A 17,308-nucleotide genomic window follows, 5' to 3' on the forward strand; every position below is an offset into this window, starting at 1 on the left:
CATAAGTAATATAAAGTAAGTGGGAAAAAAAAGGTCTAAAGTGGCTGCCAAATTTTCTTGGACCACCACTTAATGTTGATTAAAAATCACACTGCCAAAGTGCTCAGCTAATGGGCTCACAGCTCACTTTTGTACGTTTGGTTACTTGACGGCAAAGTGAATCTCCTTTGGCCCAGTGAGGTCATTTTCAGTTGACAGCAAATAAGCAAAAATGGCTGCCCTGTGAAATGGGTAAAACATATTTCTTTTAATAGTATTTGATGTGTACATATGCATATATGAATATATATATATATATATATATATATATATATATATATATACATATACACAAATATATATGCATATATTTGATTATATATATATATATATATATATATATATATATATATATATATAATCAAATATATGCATATATATTTGTGTATATGTATATATATATATATATGGAATTTTTTGTCATTTATATATATATATATATATATATATATATATATATATATATATATATATAAATGACTAATAATTCCACAAGCGGAGGCTCGTGACGCACTTATCGGGTCGAGAGCAGCGTTTCCGGAAATGCATTTATTTTGACAGGGACAACGCGGAACTAGGATCATTTGCTTCTGGTAACTTGCCGTGTAGTATAAGTACCGCAGGGAGCGGACTTCCGACTTTGCGCTCGCTTCACAGGTGTTAATTGAAAACCTAATTCCGTCGCGAACCCTCTCGTCGCCATGTCTAAACCTTTGACGGACCAGGAAAAAAGAAAACAAATTTCGGTTCGGGGTCTAGCCGGCGTAGAGAACGTCGCGGACCTCAAGCTAAATTTCAACCGACATCTTCATTTTACGCTGGTGAAGGACCGCAATGTGGCTACCAAGCGGGACTACTACTTTGCGCTGGCCAACACCGTCCGCGACCACCTAGTAGGACGCTGGATACGGACGCAGCAGCATTACTACGAGACCGACCCCAAGGTAAGCGGAACGGACGTGGGTCGCTCGGGTGCCGCAGTCCGGTCGGCACGTACGCTCGGATGAGAAGGGACGGAGGGGGGCGGGGGCTCTGCAGCGTGCATGTCACTCCTGTGTGTGTGTGTGTTTTTTTTGTTGTTGTTTTTTTGGTTTTTATTAGAGAGAAGACACAGATAAAGGATGTGTGAGAGAAAAGCGGTAGAAATTGATGAGAATCCTTCTCTGAGGGAGGCAGGAAGGAGTTAAGAAATGAGGGAGAGGAAGCGAGAGGGAGAGGCAGACTGTGGGAGAGAGTGCTCTCCCCATCCCTTTAGAGGCCTGTTTTGGCTTCAAGTCAATAAATCCCGTTTATCCCTCAGAGAGTGTGGACGGCAAATGCTTATGTAAGACTTGGCCCTTCCCCAGTGCGACCTGACTGTCTGGAGCACAGCAAGCTGCGCGCTGCATATTTTCTGTCTGAGCCAAATGAAGACAATGGCCACAGAAGATGGAAGAGCCCTGTCGGGAGGATGTCAAGTCCTATTCAACATCTAAGCCTTTCACCTATGTTGCCTTTTTTAATGTAGCGGGTCTACTACCTCTCCTTGGAGTTCTACATGGGCCGGACCCTGCAGAACACCATGGTCAACCTGGCTTTGGAGAACGCTTGCGACGAGGCCACGTACCAGGTGAGGCCACGGAAGCCTCGCTCGCTCGCTCGCTCGTTAATCATCTGTGCGGTGGCGTTTGGCAGCTGGGCCTCGACATGGAGGAGCTGCAGGACATCGAGGAGGATGCGGGCCTAGGCAACGGCGGGCTGGGTCGGCTGGCCGGTGAGCTCCCGGAGCCTTTGACTTTTATCCTCTGGATTCAAAACCTTCTTGTCCCCTTCCGTCCGCAGCTTGTTTCCTGGATTCCATGGCCTCGCTGGGCCTGGCCGCTTACGGATACGGCATCCGCTACGAGTTTGGCATATTCAATCAGAAAATCGTCGACGGCCGGCAGGTATGACGACTTCCCGTGGCTAAAATCGGATGGCGAGCTTCTCAGCCGCTCGAATAGGGCCGCCGCTCACAATTTTCATCATCGACTAATCCTCAATTCATCATCATAAGGAAATTACTCTGTAAAAAAAAAAGGTTGATTGTTATCTGATGCAGGTGGAGGAAGCCGACGACTGGCTGCGTTACGGCAATCCCTGGGAGAAGGCCCGCCCCGAGTACATGCGCCCGGTCCACTTCTACGGGCGGGTGGAACACACGGCCGAAGGCGTCAAATGGGTCGACACGCAGGTAGGTGCGACCAAAGGAAAGAAGGAAGTGGTCCAAACTGGCCCAGCACTAGATTTTGCAGCTCGCTAGCAAAAGTTGTCGAGATAACCGTCGGATGTGTCCGAAAAATGGCTCTTTTCTATCCAAGATGGTTCTGGCTCTCCCCTACGACACGCCCGTGCCCGGCTACCGAAACAACATCGTCAATACCATGAGGCTGTGGTCGGCCAAGGCGCCGTGTGACTTCAACCTCCAAGACTGTGAGTAGCGTCCCGTGGCTCGGCCGTCTCGCCAAACGCCATCTCACGCTTTGTGTTGCTTTGCCGTCGTCAGTCAACGTGGGCGGCTACATCCAAGCGGTGCTCGATAGGAACTTGGCGGAGAACATTTCCAGGGTTCTCTACCCGAATGACAATGTGAGTGAAATGCTTTGGAAGTAAGCGTCCATTTTTTTTTTTTTTCCCCCCTTAATTTAAAATCAGGGCCCGATCGATTAATCGGCTAATGTTTGCTCTTAGGTGATTTTATTTTTGATTGTTGTAACACTTGTAAAACAAACAAGCCCCCCCCTGAACAATTTAATCAGCGCTTTTAAAGCTTTTATTTCATTTGAGGTTTTTGCCTTTTACTTATTATTCTCAACATGGATTTAAAAATTGGACCAATTTTTGCCCAATTTTCTCCCTGTTAAGAGTTAAGCAAATACTAAGGACAATGTTTTGTAAAACGCTCAAATGTCCTGACTGCTAGTTAAGATAAAGGGACAAGAAAAAAAAAATATTTTACTTGCTTTACATTGCAAACATTTTGTCTATTTTGTATTTTCAAAATGAATCAACTGATCGATCGGCAATCGGGATTTTTAATTTTTTTTAATTTTTATATATATATATATTATATATTTTATTTTTAGTGATATTATTTTGTATTTTACATATTTGATCAATTTTATATTTTCAAAATGAATCAACTCATCAATCGGCAATCGGGATTTTATTTTTGCAAATAATGGAATTGGCAATGGCCTAAAAATCTCTTTCTAAAATCTTTCTTGTCAACGTCAGTTTTTTGAGGGCAAGGAGCTGCGTCTGAAGCAGGAATACTTTGTGGTGGCCGCCACGCTCCAGGACATTGTCCGCCGATTCAAAGCCTCCAAGTTCGGCTCCACCGAATTTGTTCGCTTGGATCTGTCGGCGCTGCCCGACAAGGTGAAGGACGCCGTCGACGTGTTCTCCGGTGCCACCTGTTCATTTCCTATTTTCTTTCCCCCCTCATGTCGCCAGGTGGCCATCCAGCTGAACGACACCCATCCCGCTTTGGCCATCCCCGAGCTGATGAGGATCCTGGTGGACGTGGAGAAGCTCCCGTGGGAGAAGGTCCGTCCAGTCGGGACTGGGGATTGTACGGCGTGCCGGCGAGCTTAACGAAACGCGCGGGATGTGTCGGCAGGCCTGGGACATCGTGGTGCGTACTTGCGCCTACACCAACCACACCGTGCTGCCCGAGGCTTTGGAGCGCTGGCCCGTGGATCTCTTCCATAACCTGCTGCCCCGTCACCTGGAGATCGTCTACGAGATCAACAGGAGGCATCTGGAGGTGGATGAAGCCGCCCCACGCTCCCCGGCCTTCCGACTCGACGTCACGCTCTCGCTCGCACTTTCCAGCGCGTGGCCAAGCTGTACCCCGACGACGCCGAGCGGCTGCGCCGCATGTCGCTCATCGAAGAGGGCGACGTCAAGAAGATCAACATGGCGCACTTGTGCATCGTGGGCTCGCACGCCGTCAACGGAGTGGCCCGCATCCATTCGGAAATCATCAAAAGCACAGTGTAAGCGCGCCGCCTCCCGATCGCTCGGGCTCGCTCGATGACTCGGCGTCCGCCTCTCCCGCAGCTTCAAGGACTTCTACGAGATGGACCCTCACAAGTTTCAGAACAAGACCAACGGCATCACGCCCAGGCGCTGGCTTCTCATGTGCAACCCGGGACTGGCTGATGTCATCGCTGAGGTTTGTTGGCCCAATTTAGTGTGTCAGGCTGAAAAGCATATTTTGCCTGGAGACATTTCTTTCATTTTGTCCTTTTTTTTTTTAAAAATTCCGACTGAAAATTGAATAGAATTCAAATCAACATTACAGTCTCATCTTCCCCCATGAAAATGAAACGCTTCTTCCCCGCAGCGAATCGGCGACGACTACATCCGGGACCTGGACCTGCTGAAGGGGCTGCTGGAGTTCGTGGACGACGAGGCCTTCATCCGAGACGTGGCCAAAGTCAAACAGGTGAGACTGGCGCAAGCTTTGTTTCCGTGGACTTTTTCCCATCCAACGTCTCCCCCTGCAGGAGAACAAGATGAAGTTCGCCGCCCATCTGGAGGAGCACTACGGCGTGAGGATCAACCCCAGCTCCATGTTTGACGTGCATGTGAAGCGGATCCACGAGTATAAGAGGCAGCTGCTCAACTGTCTGCACATCATCACGCTCTACAACCGTGAGGATTTCCTCCGGCAAGAAAATGAAATAAATCAAAGACAAGACATGAAGCTCTCGGGTTTTTTTTTTCCAAATGTAGGCATCCGGAAAGAGCCCAACAAGGCTTGGACCCCGAGGACCGTTATGATCGGAGGAAAGGTAAATAGTCGAAATTCTCTCTGTGTGAATTTTTTTTTTTGACTTTTTAATTTCAAAGAGAAAAATTGAAATCAGCCGGCTGAATGAAGAATCAACAACAACCAATCTTGGTTTGCTGTCCATCTCCAGGCGGCTCCGGGTTACCACACGGCCAAGCTGATCATCCAGCTGATCACATCCATCGGCAACGTCGTCAACAACGACCCCGTGGTGGGAGATCGCCTCAAGGTCATCTTCTTGGAGAACTATCGAGTCACTCTGGCCGAGAAAGGTCTTTTTTTTTTCTTTTATTTAAACGTCTCCGTTGGCAGTGCGTCCAAGCATTGACGTGGAGATGATCCTTCTCGCATCTGCAGTCATCCCGGCGGCGGATCTGTCCGAGCAGATCTCCACGGCCGGCACCGAGGCCTCGGGCACCGGCAACATGAAGTTCATGCTGAACGGCGCTCTCACCATCGGCACCATGGACGGCGCCAACGTGGAGATGGCCGAGGAGGCCGGCGAGGAGAACCTCTTCATCTTTGGCATGAGGGTGGAGGACGTGGAAGCGATGGACAAAACCGGGTGAGGGGATGCCTGCTGATTTTCTTTTTTTCTTTTTTTTTTCTCTCCAAAGCATGTAATGACAATGGTTTTTTAAAAAAATATATATATATTATTAAATATTATTTTTCCCCAACCAGAAAAACAGCCTAATTTTCCATTAAAGGCATAACATTATGATAAAGGTTTTTTTTTTTTTTTTTTTTTTTTTTAAATTCACAAGTTTGACTTGAACATCATAATGCAATTTTTTCTTTGAAAATAAAATATTCTCGTGTTTGGTCTTGTAAAAAAAAAAATAATAATAATAATTTAATTGTGACACCCGCCTTCCCCCCCCCAGATATGACGCAATGTCCTACTACAACCGCATCCCTGAGTTGAAGCAGGCTGTGTCGCAGATCGCAGCGGGCATGTTCAGCCCACAGCAGGTGGACCTCTTCAAGGATCTGGTCAACATGCTGATGCACCACGACAGGTCCCCGCTCCACCCCCGGCACCGCACCTCCTTGCTAGATTGATCATCTCACCTCAGATGTGTGCCTGTCGTAGGTTCAAGGTGTTTGCAGACTATGAGGATTACATCAAGTGCCAGGAGCGAGTGAGCGCCCTCTATAAGGTCAGTAGCGAAATTACACCGTCGCTCTCAAGAGACCAGCCTAGAGCAGGGCTGGGGAAACTTAAAAAAAAAAAATCAGGATCAGATTCCGTTTCAAAATGGTTCAGCCTGAGTGCTTCTTTTTATTTATTAGTTTTATTTTATTTTTTTTAAAATTTTTATTCAATTATGTTTTTTTACCAGAACCCTAAAGAGTGGACCAAGATGGTGATCCGGAACATCGCCTCGTCTGGTAAATTCTCCAGCGACCGCACCATTTCCCAGTACGCCAGGGAGATCTGGGGCATGGAGCCCAGTCTGGAGAAGATCCCCGCCCCCGACGACTAAAGTGCACGTAGACACACACCAAAAAAATATATATGTAGCCTCGCACTGTTATAGCTCGACATTTTCATCCTCTATTGAGAAACCCTAGCCAGTATGCTGTTGTACTAACTCCTACTTGAATCTCGTCTGGGAACACACACACACACACACCAAAACACTGTAAAGCTTCTACTGTAAGTTGTCTTCCGGTTTTTTGGCTCTTCTGCACGCTGCCACCTTAGATGATCCAAAAGCGCCTAATTGCTAATGAGAGAGAGAGAGAGAGAGAGAGAGAGAGAGAGACTCCATTGAAGGAATAATGGTTTTCTGTATATTTCAATTTCCATCCATGTACTGTTGTAACCATTTCATTTGCACGTCTGACTTCCGTGTCTGTCCGTGTTTGTCAATAAACGGCAAATTTAGTCGACCGCTTTGTGTGTGCGATATTTCACGGTTCCGTAATCTTGATTTGATCCCATGCTGAATTTACAAATTGATTATTAGCAGCGGTCGGGTGGTAATGAAAGTCATTTTCTCAATGTATCAAACGTATGTGCCCCTCCCACTCCCTTAGTGATTGACAGTTGTCACTCAGCGCAAGATCCCTCCCCTCTCTCTCCGTCATAATAAAAGCATCTGCCCCCTCCCAGCCAGTCGCCTTCCACTTCAGGTCTCACCTGTTGTCACACTGCTATGGACGGCGGCGTTTATGGTAAGATTCATTTTTTTTGTTTGAGATTTATTCAAAATAAAATCATTTGATGGAAAATCAACATGCGGGTTGCTCGATGCTCATTTTATGATTGGGGTTCAATTTTGGTGTGACAGGGATGGACCCCCTGGAGGTTCCGCCTCTCACCCCGACCAGCAAAGAGGTTCTGTGCGAGGCTCTGAGAGCCACTTTTTCCGGTTTCACCCAGGAGAGACTCGCCCATCGTTTCCCTCAAGGTGAAGATCAAAATGATGAGTGTGAGGATTTGTCGCTGAATTTGTTTGGACGACGTGTTTCCTTGACAGATCCCACTTTATGGTCCGAATGGGAGGTCAACCACTGGCTGGACTGGTGCCGAGCCGAGTTCGGGCTACACTCGTTGGGCTCGGACCTGAAGGGCATGCGGGGTCACGAGCTGTGTCGACTGGACCGCGAGGCTTTCCTCAGCCTCATGTCCGACTGCACCGCCGGCGAGATTCTGTGGGAACACTTGGAGATCATGAGACGGGGTTCGAACACTGACCCGTATAAGTTGTCATTTCTCCGCGTGGCCCGCTGAACGTCTTCTCATCTCCAGATCACGACGGAGACTGCGGTGCTGTGCTACCAATGTACGTCGTGTCATCTCCTTGCCAGCCTCCAAACAATAAAGGTACATCATTGCGCTCATGTAATTTTCTCATGGCAAATCTGCAGTTAGGTGGAACTTTCTTAATATGTAGTAGCCTGAATGAATCCCCTGAATTTTTGGTGTTGAGCAATTTGGAAATTTAATTTAAAAATTGAAAATGGTCACAACAGGAAAAACTCTCGTTGTTAAACTCGAGGCCCGGGGGCTAGATACGGCCCGCCACATCATTTTATGTGGCCTGCGAGACAACTTTTGAATTTATTTCATTATTGAAATTACAAATTGTCTTCACTTTTAAAAACATGCTATTTTTATTTAATTTGTCTTTTTAAAATATGTGAAATGAAACAAGTAAAATGTGTCTTTTTGAAACTGTTTTGACTCCTCTCTGATTTCAAAACTAGTTATTCATCAGTTTGTTTTGTAGCCTATACTGTATCTAGAAGACGTTGACAATCAGAACGGCCCTCCGAGGGAAACTGACCACAAAAATGACTCTGACCTGGGGCACGTGGTCCAAATGTGGAGATAAACAGGCGCAAACTATGAACGGACTTTGACATTTCTTAAAATAGCGCCCCGTTCCGGTTTTCCGCTTTCAGAGAGCGACTCCGAAGCCGAGATGTCTCACGGTAGCGCTCTGATGTGGACGAGCGGCGGCGTCCACCGTACGGAAGCCACGGCGGACGGGAGCCGTTACGGGGACACCTTTGCTCTAACGCAACCCTACAAAACCTTCAAGGAGTACGTCAGCAACAAGGCTGACGTCGGCTCAGCCGTCATCCCTGCAGCCATCCTCGCCGGTTACACCGGTGAGTTGCGGCTTTGGTTTCTTATTTCCCGGCGGGCGGGCGGAGGAGGACGACTATGACCGGGATCTCGGGCTTCTCGTTCTCGCCCGCAGGAAGCGGCCCCATCCAGCTGTGGCAGTTCTTACTGGAGCTTCTGACCGACCGCAGCTGCCAGTCGTGCATCAGCTGGACCGGAGACGGCTGGGAGTTCAAGTTGACCGACCCGGACGAGGTAGGATGAGACGGTTTTGACCCCCGCCCCCTGAAAGCTCCGGTTAATGGAGAAACTATTGTGACCCCCAGGTGGCGCTGCTTTGGGGCCGCCGGAAACACAAGCCCAAGATGAACTACGAAAAGCTGAGCCGCGGCCTGCGTTACTACTACGACAAGAACATCATCCGCAAGACGGTGGGCAAGCGCTACGTTTACCGCTTCGTCTGCAACCTGCAGGGGCTGCTGGGATACGAGCCCGGCGAGCTGCACGCCATGTTAGACGTCGGGACCGCAAATTAATTTGGGGGTGGCGGGCGGGTTATTGTCGCCGGAGGATGCCATCAACCAAATCCCCCCCCCACCCCCTGATGTAAATAGAAGGTGAAAAAGCTCAGCTGTTCGTTGGACTAATTGAACATATGTGTTCATTCACAGGCTTTCTTCCATTAAGTCCTCTGAAGCCGCCGAATGTAACACACATGGTTGTGCGATGTGCGGGGCGGGGGTGGGCTTCTGTGGATTTCACAATCTTCTGGGTCCTAAAGCTGCTTTTCAGGAAAGGTAACAAAATGCTTTTTTTTTTAAAAAAGGAACAGATTTGATGACAGTTCAGATGAAATGTCAACCATTTGAAAAGACCTACGTCAATATTTATCGATTGAAATATATTGCTGGTTTGTCTTCACTTTTGGAAAGAGGAACCATTTGTTTGTTTTCTTTCCAACCAAAATTGTCTACTTTTTAAGAACCAAAAATGTGTCAAATCTTTTTCGGAAAGTGAATTTTTTAAGAACCAAAATGTTGTTACATTATTATTATTATTTTTTTAGGAAAGCGTATATTTTCTTCTGCTTAGAACAAAGCAACACCAATAGTTTATTTTCTTCATTCCATTTTTTGGAAAATGAAAACATTAATTAATAATTATTTTAGTCTTTTTAGAAAAATGCACTATTTTTTTTCTTTGGGAAATCAAAATATCACTTCTATTCTATTTTGAAAACTGCTACCTCATTAGTTTGTCTTCTTTTTGGGAAAGTGCATATCATGCCCAGAATATCTAGAAACACTGCTTTGAAAGACAAACAAATAGCATTTATTTGCTTCCACTCTGATCAGTAGAGCCCGCGAGAAGCGTTTAAATGCCGCTAGCGGTTGCTTCCGTCCGTATCGTTTTCATCTGCAAGCTGAGCGGCACTGTGTTTGTTTACGGACCAGGCGTGTGTCCGCGTGATACCATATGTAGACGATGGCGGATTTCTAGCATGAAATCACAAGCTGATTGAATTTTACAAATCAGTGAGCAAGGCGGCACACAGCGAGTGAGTGTGTGCGGATTACTTCCGCCACTTTCCCTAATGGAAGAGGGCGGGCGGCCGGGGGTTTCTTTGTCCTCATGACCAAGTGTCAAGTGTGCGTTGGGCATAAAATCTCCCGATATTTGCCATCGCTGTCAATAGAAGGTGACCAATCCCGTTGGTAAACACCCCCGGGGTGAAAATAAAACACGTAATGGAAGGTAACAGTGTCTCACCGTTGACTGAACGCTGCCTTCACGCTTGGGGTGTCCCCCGCCCGAGAAGCCAGTCGAGCGCTGTCGCATACCTCGTACCGTCCACTGATTTGAGAATAAATGTTTAACATGGCTTAGTAATACAAAATGCATGCAAATGGATTTCTTTAGGGAAACACAACCACACAAATAAAAAAAAAAACAAAAAAAAAACGGACATGCTCACCTCATCACCTGACTCAGAGAAGTTTTAGCGCAGATGTAAGGTTTTGTGATATGGCAGCATTCTTTTCTTTTTTTATGATAAAGACTTATTTATGGCTTCAAGTGGTCCCACTGTCCCATATTTTTGGCTACATAACAGACAGCTGTGATGTCACCATTGTCTCCTCAGATAGCTGAGCGTGAAATCAATTCGTTCGCCGACTGACTGATCAATTTTGAATCATGGTCTGCAATTGGATACGTGATCAAAAACAAAACATACATGTTGCTTTAAAAAAAACGAGGACAGGGGGAACCGAGAAACAGTTGTCCGTTTTATTGCCAGCAGCATTTTCTAATGCATTCTTCTACTTCTTGGTGTGATTAACACTCAATCCAAATAAGTACAATATCATTTGGGCTTTTGTTTCTCCCACTGTTCTGGCGTGAGGGTCTTCTGCTCCAACGCATGGATGTCTTTTAGCTCCTCTGCTAAGCAGGTATTCACCATCCTAAACACGATACACAGTGGATTATGTTATCTCAAAATCTGGTCAAGTTATGCCATTTGACAGTCCACTTGTGTGTATACCTGTGTCTCTGTAAGAGAGGCTTGCCCTCAAACTGGGAAGACACTACAAGCACTTTAAAGCTCGTTGCACATCTGTTGGAGGACATGTCCTCCACGTCCTGCAGAAATAGTCATGTTGATGCATCATGCAAATGCTATTAATTGAATGAGCATAAACCCAAACCGACCACATAATCCGCCGCAAGATCCGTTTTAAGTTTATCCCGGATGTGATCAGGTGTTATGGCCATGTCTGCAACAGAAAACAAGTTATGTTTTAATGTCCTGTCCAATATTACCCTTCATTGAATAAATATGATAATCAAATACGTGACTCGTATGATAGATTACAATCTAAATTAAGTTAAAAAAAATAAGGCTAATAATTGTTTTATCAATCACAAAATGATGCAGCGTTTAAACAAATATAAATGACATACCGAAACGTTCGAGCTCCACTTCCTGATGATTTCAGTTTCGTTACATGTGGTCCTGTAAAAGGTCCAATCGCAGCGCAGGGATCAGCATCATCACAGCCAATCAGATCCTCTGCCCGTTTCTCGAGACGATTCGTTGAATGCCTGACTTGACATGTTCCTTCTCACTCAGAGGGGGGAAAACACGTCTCTTTTATACATATAACTAAATACCCAACAAAAACAGCATAACAGTATATATTTTTTGTTCTGTTCTTACAATAGAAAAGCAAAATCTTAATTTAAGAACAGGCAATCGTTATAGACTACTAAAAGAACCTGCGTTTACAAGCGGCGACGTCTGGAAAAAATATACATATATTTAAAAAAACTAATATATATTGGACGTATTACTTTGGATAAAACTAAAAGTATAGCGTCCGTTTTTAAACGTTTTATTTCAGTTTAAAATTTCAGTTTCAAAACTGCCCTTTGAACGATCCAATCACTGAGCAGGGATTGCAACATTCATTATTTTTTGTAGTCCATATTTTTGAAGTGGCATATCCGTTAACGCCTGACACAAAATGCACCTTCAGGTAGAAACAAAATATATATTTTTTGTTTTGAGGGATATCCAAATGCCTTAAACGATATCATATAGACTTAAATATTTGGACTTTTTCTTGATCAATCTCGTGGCGTGACAGAGTTTTACATAATTAATTACAGGCAATATTATGGACACCTCAAATGATTGTTTACCTATGAATCGGACGAAATGTTTGAAATCTCGAGGATGGAATATTGTCAGCATTCCATTTAAACAGATAAACACAAGTTGGTGACATGGAGACAATTTAGTGGTCTTTAGCCTTCATGAAAGCCCGCTGAATGGCGGAGGAGGTGGCAAACTTCTTTGGCGTGTACATGCTGTACTGCCTCAACCCCAAATTTAAAGGGCGAATCTACATCGGCTTCACGGTGAACCCCGAACGTAGGATTCGACAACACAACGCCGGGCGACACAAAGGAGGTGCTAAGAGGACCAGCGGCAAAGGACCATGGTGCGGACAGCACAGGAGAGCACAGAAGCTCGACATCGCTCCATTGTTCCAATCCCGTCCTTCCATTTTTGACACCTTGCCTATGTTTCAGGGAGATGGTCCTCGTCATTCATGGCTTTCCCTCGGACATTGCTGCCTTGACAGTAAGCCCATATATTTTTCTTTTGTGTTTTAATGATATTAAAAAAATGATGAATTTCATTCTAATTATGAAAATTATTTTAATCAAATATGTTATGCAAATATAACTGTTTTTTAAAATTATTTTTGTACCTCAGCTAAAATGTTTTGCTGTTCTGACCCTAATGCACATTTTCAACTGTTATTAATAATTAAATTACAATTGTCTAACATTTATGAAATAAACATTTTTTAAAATGTAAAATAGGTTAATTTTAAATAAAAAAAACTATAATCACTCAAAAATGTCATTATGCTCTCAGTTTAGATGACTGACAAAATATTTGTCATGAATTAAAATGGTCCTATTTAAAATGATTTATTTTACTGCCCTGTTTGTATTTTATGGACGTATTTCATAAATACAGCTCATTTTGAAAGAAAAAAATGGTGAACATTGGCTCATATTTATTTTATTCTTTTTTTTTTTTGTTTGGCATTTTCTTTGTCCCATATTGAAATGTGTTCATATTGTAGAATAAATAACCCAAACATTTGAAAAAGATCTGCCAATTTTTTATTTATTTTTTTTCCAATTAAATTGTCCCGCTGATACAATTCATCCCGCTAATTAAATTTTTGCTACTTAATAGCTCTATTCATGCAAACAAGTTCAAAGCGAATATTATTTGACAAGTCCCCTTTGAATGTTGCCCCAGACTTGGCAACGCAATTCACCCAATTGGATTGTGTCTTGTCAGTTTGAGTGGGCGTGGCAAAACCCGCACTCCTCCAGGCGTCTGGCCCACGTCTCCCGCCGCACCAGGAAAGAGTCCAGCCTGCAGTTCCACTGGCGCGTGGTCTCCAACATGCTGCGGGTGGCCCCATGGAGCAGGCTTCCGCTGACGGCCCGCTGGCTCAAGCAGGAGTACAAGGTGGACTTCGAGCCCGCTCTGCGCCCACCGCCGCACATCTCCGTCGCCTTCGGGCCCGTCAGAGCCAAGAAGCGGCGGCTGGTGGACACGTGTGAAGAGCAGGAGGTGACTTCCAGGTGTTTTCTCTGCCAAGGCTTGGTCATGGTGAGTTCTTGAACCTCGCCCAGATTTTCATCATTTCTTATCAGGCTTTCTCATTGGCCCTTTGTTTTTTCGCCTTAAATGAAAAGATCGCCTTCAGTGGAAGGCGCTATTAGAATGTCATCAATACGATGGAGTGGAACGGAAATGTAAAATGAATTATTTGACAGCTATTACATGCATCTGAGAAAAAAAGTGTGTTCCGACTTTTGAAATAGTTTCTTGAAAAGGTCAGACAGAGTAAAACAAGTCATTGTCACAACAACAATGTGTGCAATGGAAATAATAGGGTTGAACAATTGATCAAATTGCCGCCTACCCTACCAGGACAAAATAATCCACACGGGTGTATTCGAACCTTACTTCGCCGCAATCGACCCGTGCGATTGGAGAAAATGGCCCGGCCGAATCGGCATTAAAAGGATTAATCGCCCGGCCCTGTGCTCCCCTCAGACTGGAGAAAAGCTCAGTTGCGTCCACGCGTCGTGCGGAATGCGCAGCCACGCCATCTGCCTGGCCAAGCGTTTCCTGCGGCCCGAGCCGTCCCACCTGCTGCCCGTGGAAGGCCGCTGTCCGTCCTGCCGCCGCGCCGTGCTATGGGGGGACCTCGTCCGCCTCAAGCAAGGTTGCGCGGACTCGTCCGCATCCCACGTAAGTCATCACTGATACTTCTCACACACATCAAGCGTCTTACATAATCTTCGCACATTTGACGGGAAATCTCTTCACGGGGACTTTCCGTCTCCCACAGGACAACCGGACAAATGAACTGCGGAGAAAAAACACACCATTTCCAACAATCCGCTTACCCTCCCACATTATTTAAGACTTCTGTTTTCTGTCATGTTTTTAACGACACAATAAAATGTGTTTTATTTAATCCCGCGTTCAAATCACAACATGTACGAAATCCACGTTAAAGGGACACACCAGTTCACAATGGAAAAGGCACTTTACAGGATATCAAAACTCCATTTTTGGCACTCAATTGACATCATAAACGTCAAGCTGCATGGGTAAAGTGCTCCTGGAAGACACAGCGCATAAAAGTACGACTCGGATCTCGAACACTGGACTCGTGACCGAGAGGTGAGTAAATGCGGGAATATATACAAAGGAGGTCATCTCTCAGGAAAAGACGTCACTCCAAGGGGTCGGGCTCAGGACTCGACCCGGCAGGCGGCGGGGTCTGCACCGTGATCACCGGCTGCTCCAAACAAAAGCCCCTTTGAGCAAATTTCCCTTCCGGTCGCTCCACCTCTTGTCAACTCACCATTTTGCCGGCGGGCCCGCAGCAGTTGACCACCTTGCAGGCGTAAGCGGCCAGAGTGACGGAGATGGCGAACAAAGCCACCTGGACCATCATGTTCTGCCCAAACACCAGTTGCTTCGTGCGCTGGAAGTCACAATAGATTTGTATTCTGTCAAACGTTTCGGAGATTACATTTAGATTGGCATGTAATCATTTGTTGTTGTTTTTTTTGTCGATGGCTTCATGGGACACATTTTTCCAATTTTTACAACAGTGTTGTTTCTTGAACTCACTTCGATGTTTTGGCAGGTTTGCTCTGTTGTGCTATTGTAGTCATAGCGCCAGCAATGTATATCGTAGTAGGTATCCAGGTGAATCAGGAGCCAGATCACGTTGAAGAAGGAGGCGCCACTGGACAATATCTCCATCCCAAAAGCGCCCCTCAGCTAAACACACACAAACACGATGTGCATAAGTGCATCATCGACACGAAGGCAGTCGTCGGCCAACTCACCGTCGGCAGGTGGAGGTTCTTTGCCGCTATTGCGACACTTCCAGCAACAATCACCTGTTACGAACAAACCATCCGATTTATTTCAGGGGATTCGGAATTGATCGCTCATTTAGGCTAGGCGCAAAGCGAACGCCTTCCTTTTTTGGGATTGACGTGGCCAAGTGTTGCCGCTTACCACAACTAATGCGACGTAGTAAGGGACGGTGTTGATGGGGTAACGGGCTGTGGACGGTAGGATACTCTTACACGCTATCTGATGCACGCTCAGGAGAATCTGCGTTATCTGCCATCCCAAAAAAAAAAAAAAAGTGAGTTACAAATCCAAACATTTCTATTGTATTTGCTTGCGGCGGCCAGTCGGACCGACCCCGAGAGCTTTAGGCTCAGCTTCCAGGTACTTCTTCTTTCTGTTAGGATCTCGTTGGAATGTGACGGTCACCAGCGGGTTTGGGCTCGAAAACTCCGGCGCAATAGTTTCATCTGAAACTGAGAAAAAGTTACGGCTGCAAACTGCTGCTGATGTTGCAATCCCCCCCTCCAAAAATAAAGGCAGAACATCTGGATTTCATCAAGTCAGAATTTAAACTTAAAAGTCACTTTCTTCTATCAATAAAGAAAGTTTTACCTGCCATGATCGGAGTCTGCAGCAATTTAACAGAGAAAAAAAAAAGACACCGCTGCGGTGCCTTTTTGGATAAGTGCGTAATCTCGATTGTTGCTTTCAACGACAGTGGCAATGACGTCACACTTTCCCTATGGAGGGGGCTCCCTCTTGCTGCCTGCTGGGAACCGTAGTTTGCAAGAGCCTGAACTATTCAATTCTCCCACCAGAGGGCAGTAGAGTAAAGCAAAAAGAACTTTGTTGAATTGGAGAAGCTGGTGGCAATATTCAATCAATATTGTCAAATGTAAACTCAAATATGGGTCATTCCACGATTGAAGGACGATTCATGAAGCATCGAATGTCCGATTTTTATCATTTTGAATGATTTCAAGAAAAACGGGTCATCATTTACATATCATTTCATTCAGCCAGCTCAGATTTTTTTTTTTTTTAAATGAACTACTTTATTCGTCCTATCACATTTTGCTGTGTTGATGAACGTGAAAAGAAACACATTGTTGGAAAAAAAATCCTTTACAATTGAATTTCGGTCTCCAGCTGTGTTAGTGCAACATGGAAAAAAAAAGTGTTTTCTCATAACATGAGTTGAAAAGATGATAAGGACGTATCTTATATATCTTGTATACAGTGAGAATAAGCAGTATTTCTACAGGATGCAGATACCGTACTTATCGTAGGCCACAAGCCAAGCAAGGCTATCCTTCGTGACCTTGCATTCCAGCCCGTGTGCATCGAATTGGGCCGCGAGCGGGGCGGCTTCGGCTGGGGCGATCAAGCCTGGGCAAGCGGAGGCAGCGCGTCACGCTTGGCCTCACCTTGCGCTCGGAACCAGGAAGCGCGCATGTACATTTCTGGCACTAGGAAAGCGAGGTGCGGAGGCGGTGGAGAAGAAGGGGGGGGGGGGGTCTTGAATCACCTCGTTGGCTGATGCGGAAATAGCGGACGCTTTAACCTTGCGTAGTGCGCGCGGGTGCGCCAAATCACGCAAAGCAAAAGGAAAAAGCTGTTAGTGGGCAACGCGGCGTGGTCAAATCCGCGTGTGTGCAGGTGAGTCTGCGCTAAAGTGTTGTCCGGTTGCGTCCAGCAGGAAGACTTTGTTTGGCATAAATGCAATGTGGACTACAGTAGACAGTCACGCCCCTCCTTGACTTGCTTTTTGGCTTCTTTGCACTCACTCGTCCATTGTAAACACGCGCAGGTGGCCAAAGTTCAGATGATGTCAACTAAGTTGTAGAAATGACTCATTTCCTAGATTTAAGGACTCTGCAATGTG

At 45.6% G+C, this 17,308-nt stretch overlaps 6 protein-coding genes across 8 annotated transcripts in view; 4 read left to right on the forward strand and 2 right to left on the reverse strand.

The window, feature by feature from the left end:
* Positions 1 to 617: 617 nt before the first annotated feature.
* On the forward strand, positions 618 to 6,757 carry LOC147059982 (glycogen phosphorylase, muscle form). Its single transcript, XM_085906486.1, has 20 exons — positions 618 to 983; positions 1,547 to 1,648; positions 1,714 to 1,792; positions 1,861 to 1,964; positions 2,120 to 2,251; positions 2,379 to 2,490; positions 2,564 to 2,646; positions 3,295 to 3,438; positions 3,514 to 3,606; positions 3,680 to 3,826; positions 3,895 to 4,058; positions 4,123 to 4,237; positions 4,409 to 4,510; positions 4,572 to 4,719; positions 4,801 to 4,859; positions 4,989 to 5,130; positions 5,216 to 5,423; positions 5,746 to 5,880; positions 5,955 to 6,021; positions 6,205 to 6,757. The coding sequence occupies exons 1-20, from the start codon at positions 741 to 743 to the stop codon at positions 6,346 to 6,348; spliced, it is 2,523 nt and encodes an 840-aa protein (XP_085762612.1). The 5' UTR covers positions 618 to 740; the 3' UTR covers positions 6,349 to 6,757.
* A 142-nt stretch (positions 6,758 to 6,899) lies between these two features.
* LOC147059983 (protein C-ets-1-like) lies at positions 6,900 to 9,185 on the forward strand. 3 transcript variants are annotated; one of them, XM_085906489.1, is made up of 8 exons: positions 6,900 to 7,042; positions 7,159 to 7,278; positions 7,348 to 7,551; positions 7,620 to 7,694; positions 8,276 to 8,485; positions 8,578 to 8,696; positions 8,768 to 8,872; positions 9,113 to 9,146. In XM_085906489.1, exons 1-8 carry the CDS (start codon positions 7,024 to 7,026, stop codon positions 9,125 to 9,127), a joined length of 867 nt encoding a protein of 288 aa, XP_085762615.1. In that variant the 5' UTR covers positions 6,900 to 7,023; the 3' UTR covers positions 9,128 to 9,146. The 3 variants fall into 3 exon arrangements, with proteins under 3 accessions (XP_085762615.1, XP_085762614.1, XP_085762613.1); XM_085906488.1 differs by having other exon boundaries at positions 8,768 to 9,185; XM_085906487.1 differs by having other exon boundaries at positions 7,159 to 7,551; positions 8,768 to 9,185.
* Positions 9,186 to 10,716: 1,531 nt separating this feature from the next.
* Positions 10,717 to 11,548, reverse strand: LOC147059984 (bolA-like protein 2). The gene is made up of 4 exons (XM_085906493.1): positions 11,406 to 11,548; positions 11,154 to 11,218; positions 10,987 to 11,084; positions 10,717 to 10,906 (listed from the first exon to the last, which is right to left on the reverse strand). Exons 2-4 carry the CDS (start codon positions 11,214 to 11,216, stop codon positions 10,807 to 10,809), a joined length of 261 nt encoding a protein of 86 aa, XP_085762619.1. The 5' UTR covers positions 11,217 to 11,218; positions 11,406 to 11,548; the 3' UTR covers positions 10,717 to 10,806.
* A 367-nt stretch (positions 11,549 to 11,915) lies between these two features.
* On the forward strand, positions 11,916 to 14,524 carry slx1b (structure-specific endonuclease subunit SLX1B). The gene is made up of 5 exons (XM_085906491.1): positions 11,916 to 12,448; positions 12,540 to 12,591; positions 13,330 to 13,647; positions 14,098 to 14,295; positions 14,396 to 14,524. Exons 1-5 carry the CDS (start codon positions 12,276 to 12,278, stop codon positions 14,468 to 14,470), a joined length of 816 nt encoding a protein of 271 aa, XP_085762617.1. The 5' UTR covers positions 11,916 to 12,275; the 3' UTR covers positions 14,471 to 14,524.
* LOC147059986 (membrane-spanning 4-domains subfamily A member 4A-like) lies at positions 14,302 to 16,851 on the reverse strand. Its single transcript, XM_085906492.1, has 7 exons — positions 16,704 to 16,851; positions 15,778 to 15,896; positions 15,586 to 15,693; positions 15,411 to 15,464; positions 15,190 to 15,342; positions 14,918 to 15,040; positions 14,302 to 14,851 (listed from the first exon to the last, which is right to left on the reverse strand). The coding sequence occupies exons 1-7, from the start codon at positions 16,765 to 16,767 to the stop codon at positions 14,786 to 14,788; spliced, it is 687 nt and encodes a 228-aa protein (XP_085762618.1). The 5' UTR covers positions 16,768 to 16,851; the 3' UTR covers positions 14,302 to 14,785.
* A 59-nt stretch (positions 16,852 to 16,910) lies between these two features.
* The window catches only part of arap2 (ArfGAP with RhoGAP domain, ankyrin repeat and PH domain 2), a 50,717-nt gene continuing 50,319 nt past the window's right edge, over positions 16,911 to 17,308 (forward strand). The window contains exon 1 of the mRNA XM_085906485.1: positions 16,911 to 17,082. The gene's annotated coding sequence lies outside the window, so the exon portion shown is untranslated. The remainder of the gene's footprint in view (positions 17,083 to 17,308) is intronic.

The sequence above is a fragment of the Syngnathus leptorhynchus genome, chromosome 2 (genome assembly GCF_054491065.1).
Source record: "Syngnathus leptorhynchus isolate UIUO chromosome 2, UIUO_Slep, whole genome shotgun sequence".
Taxonomy (NCBI): Eukaryota; Metazoa; Chordata; class Actinopteri; order Syngnathiformes; family Syngnathidae; genus Syngnathus; species Syngnathus leptorhynchus.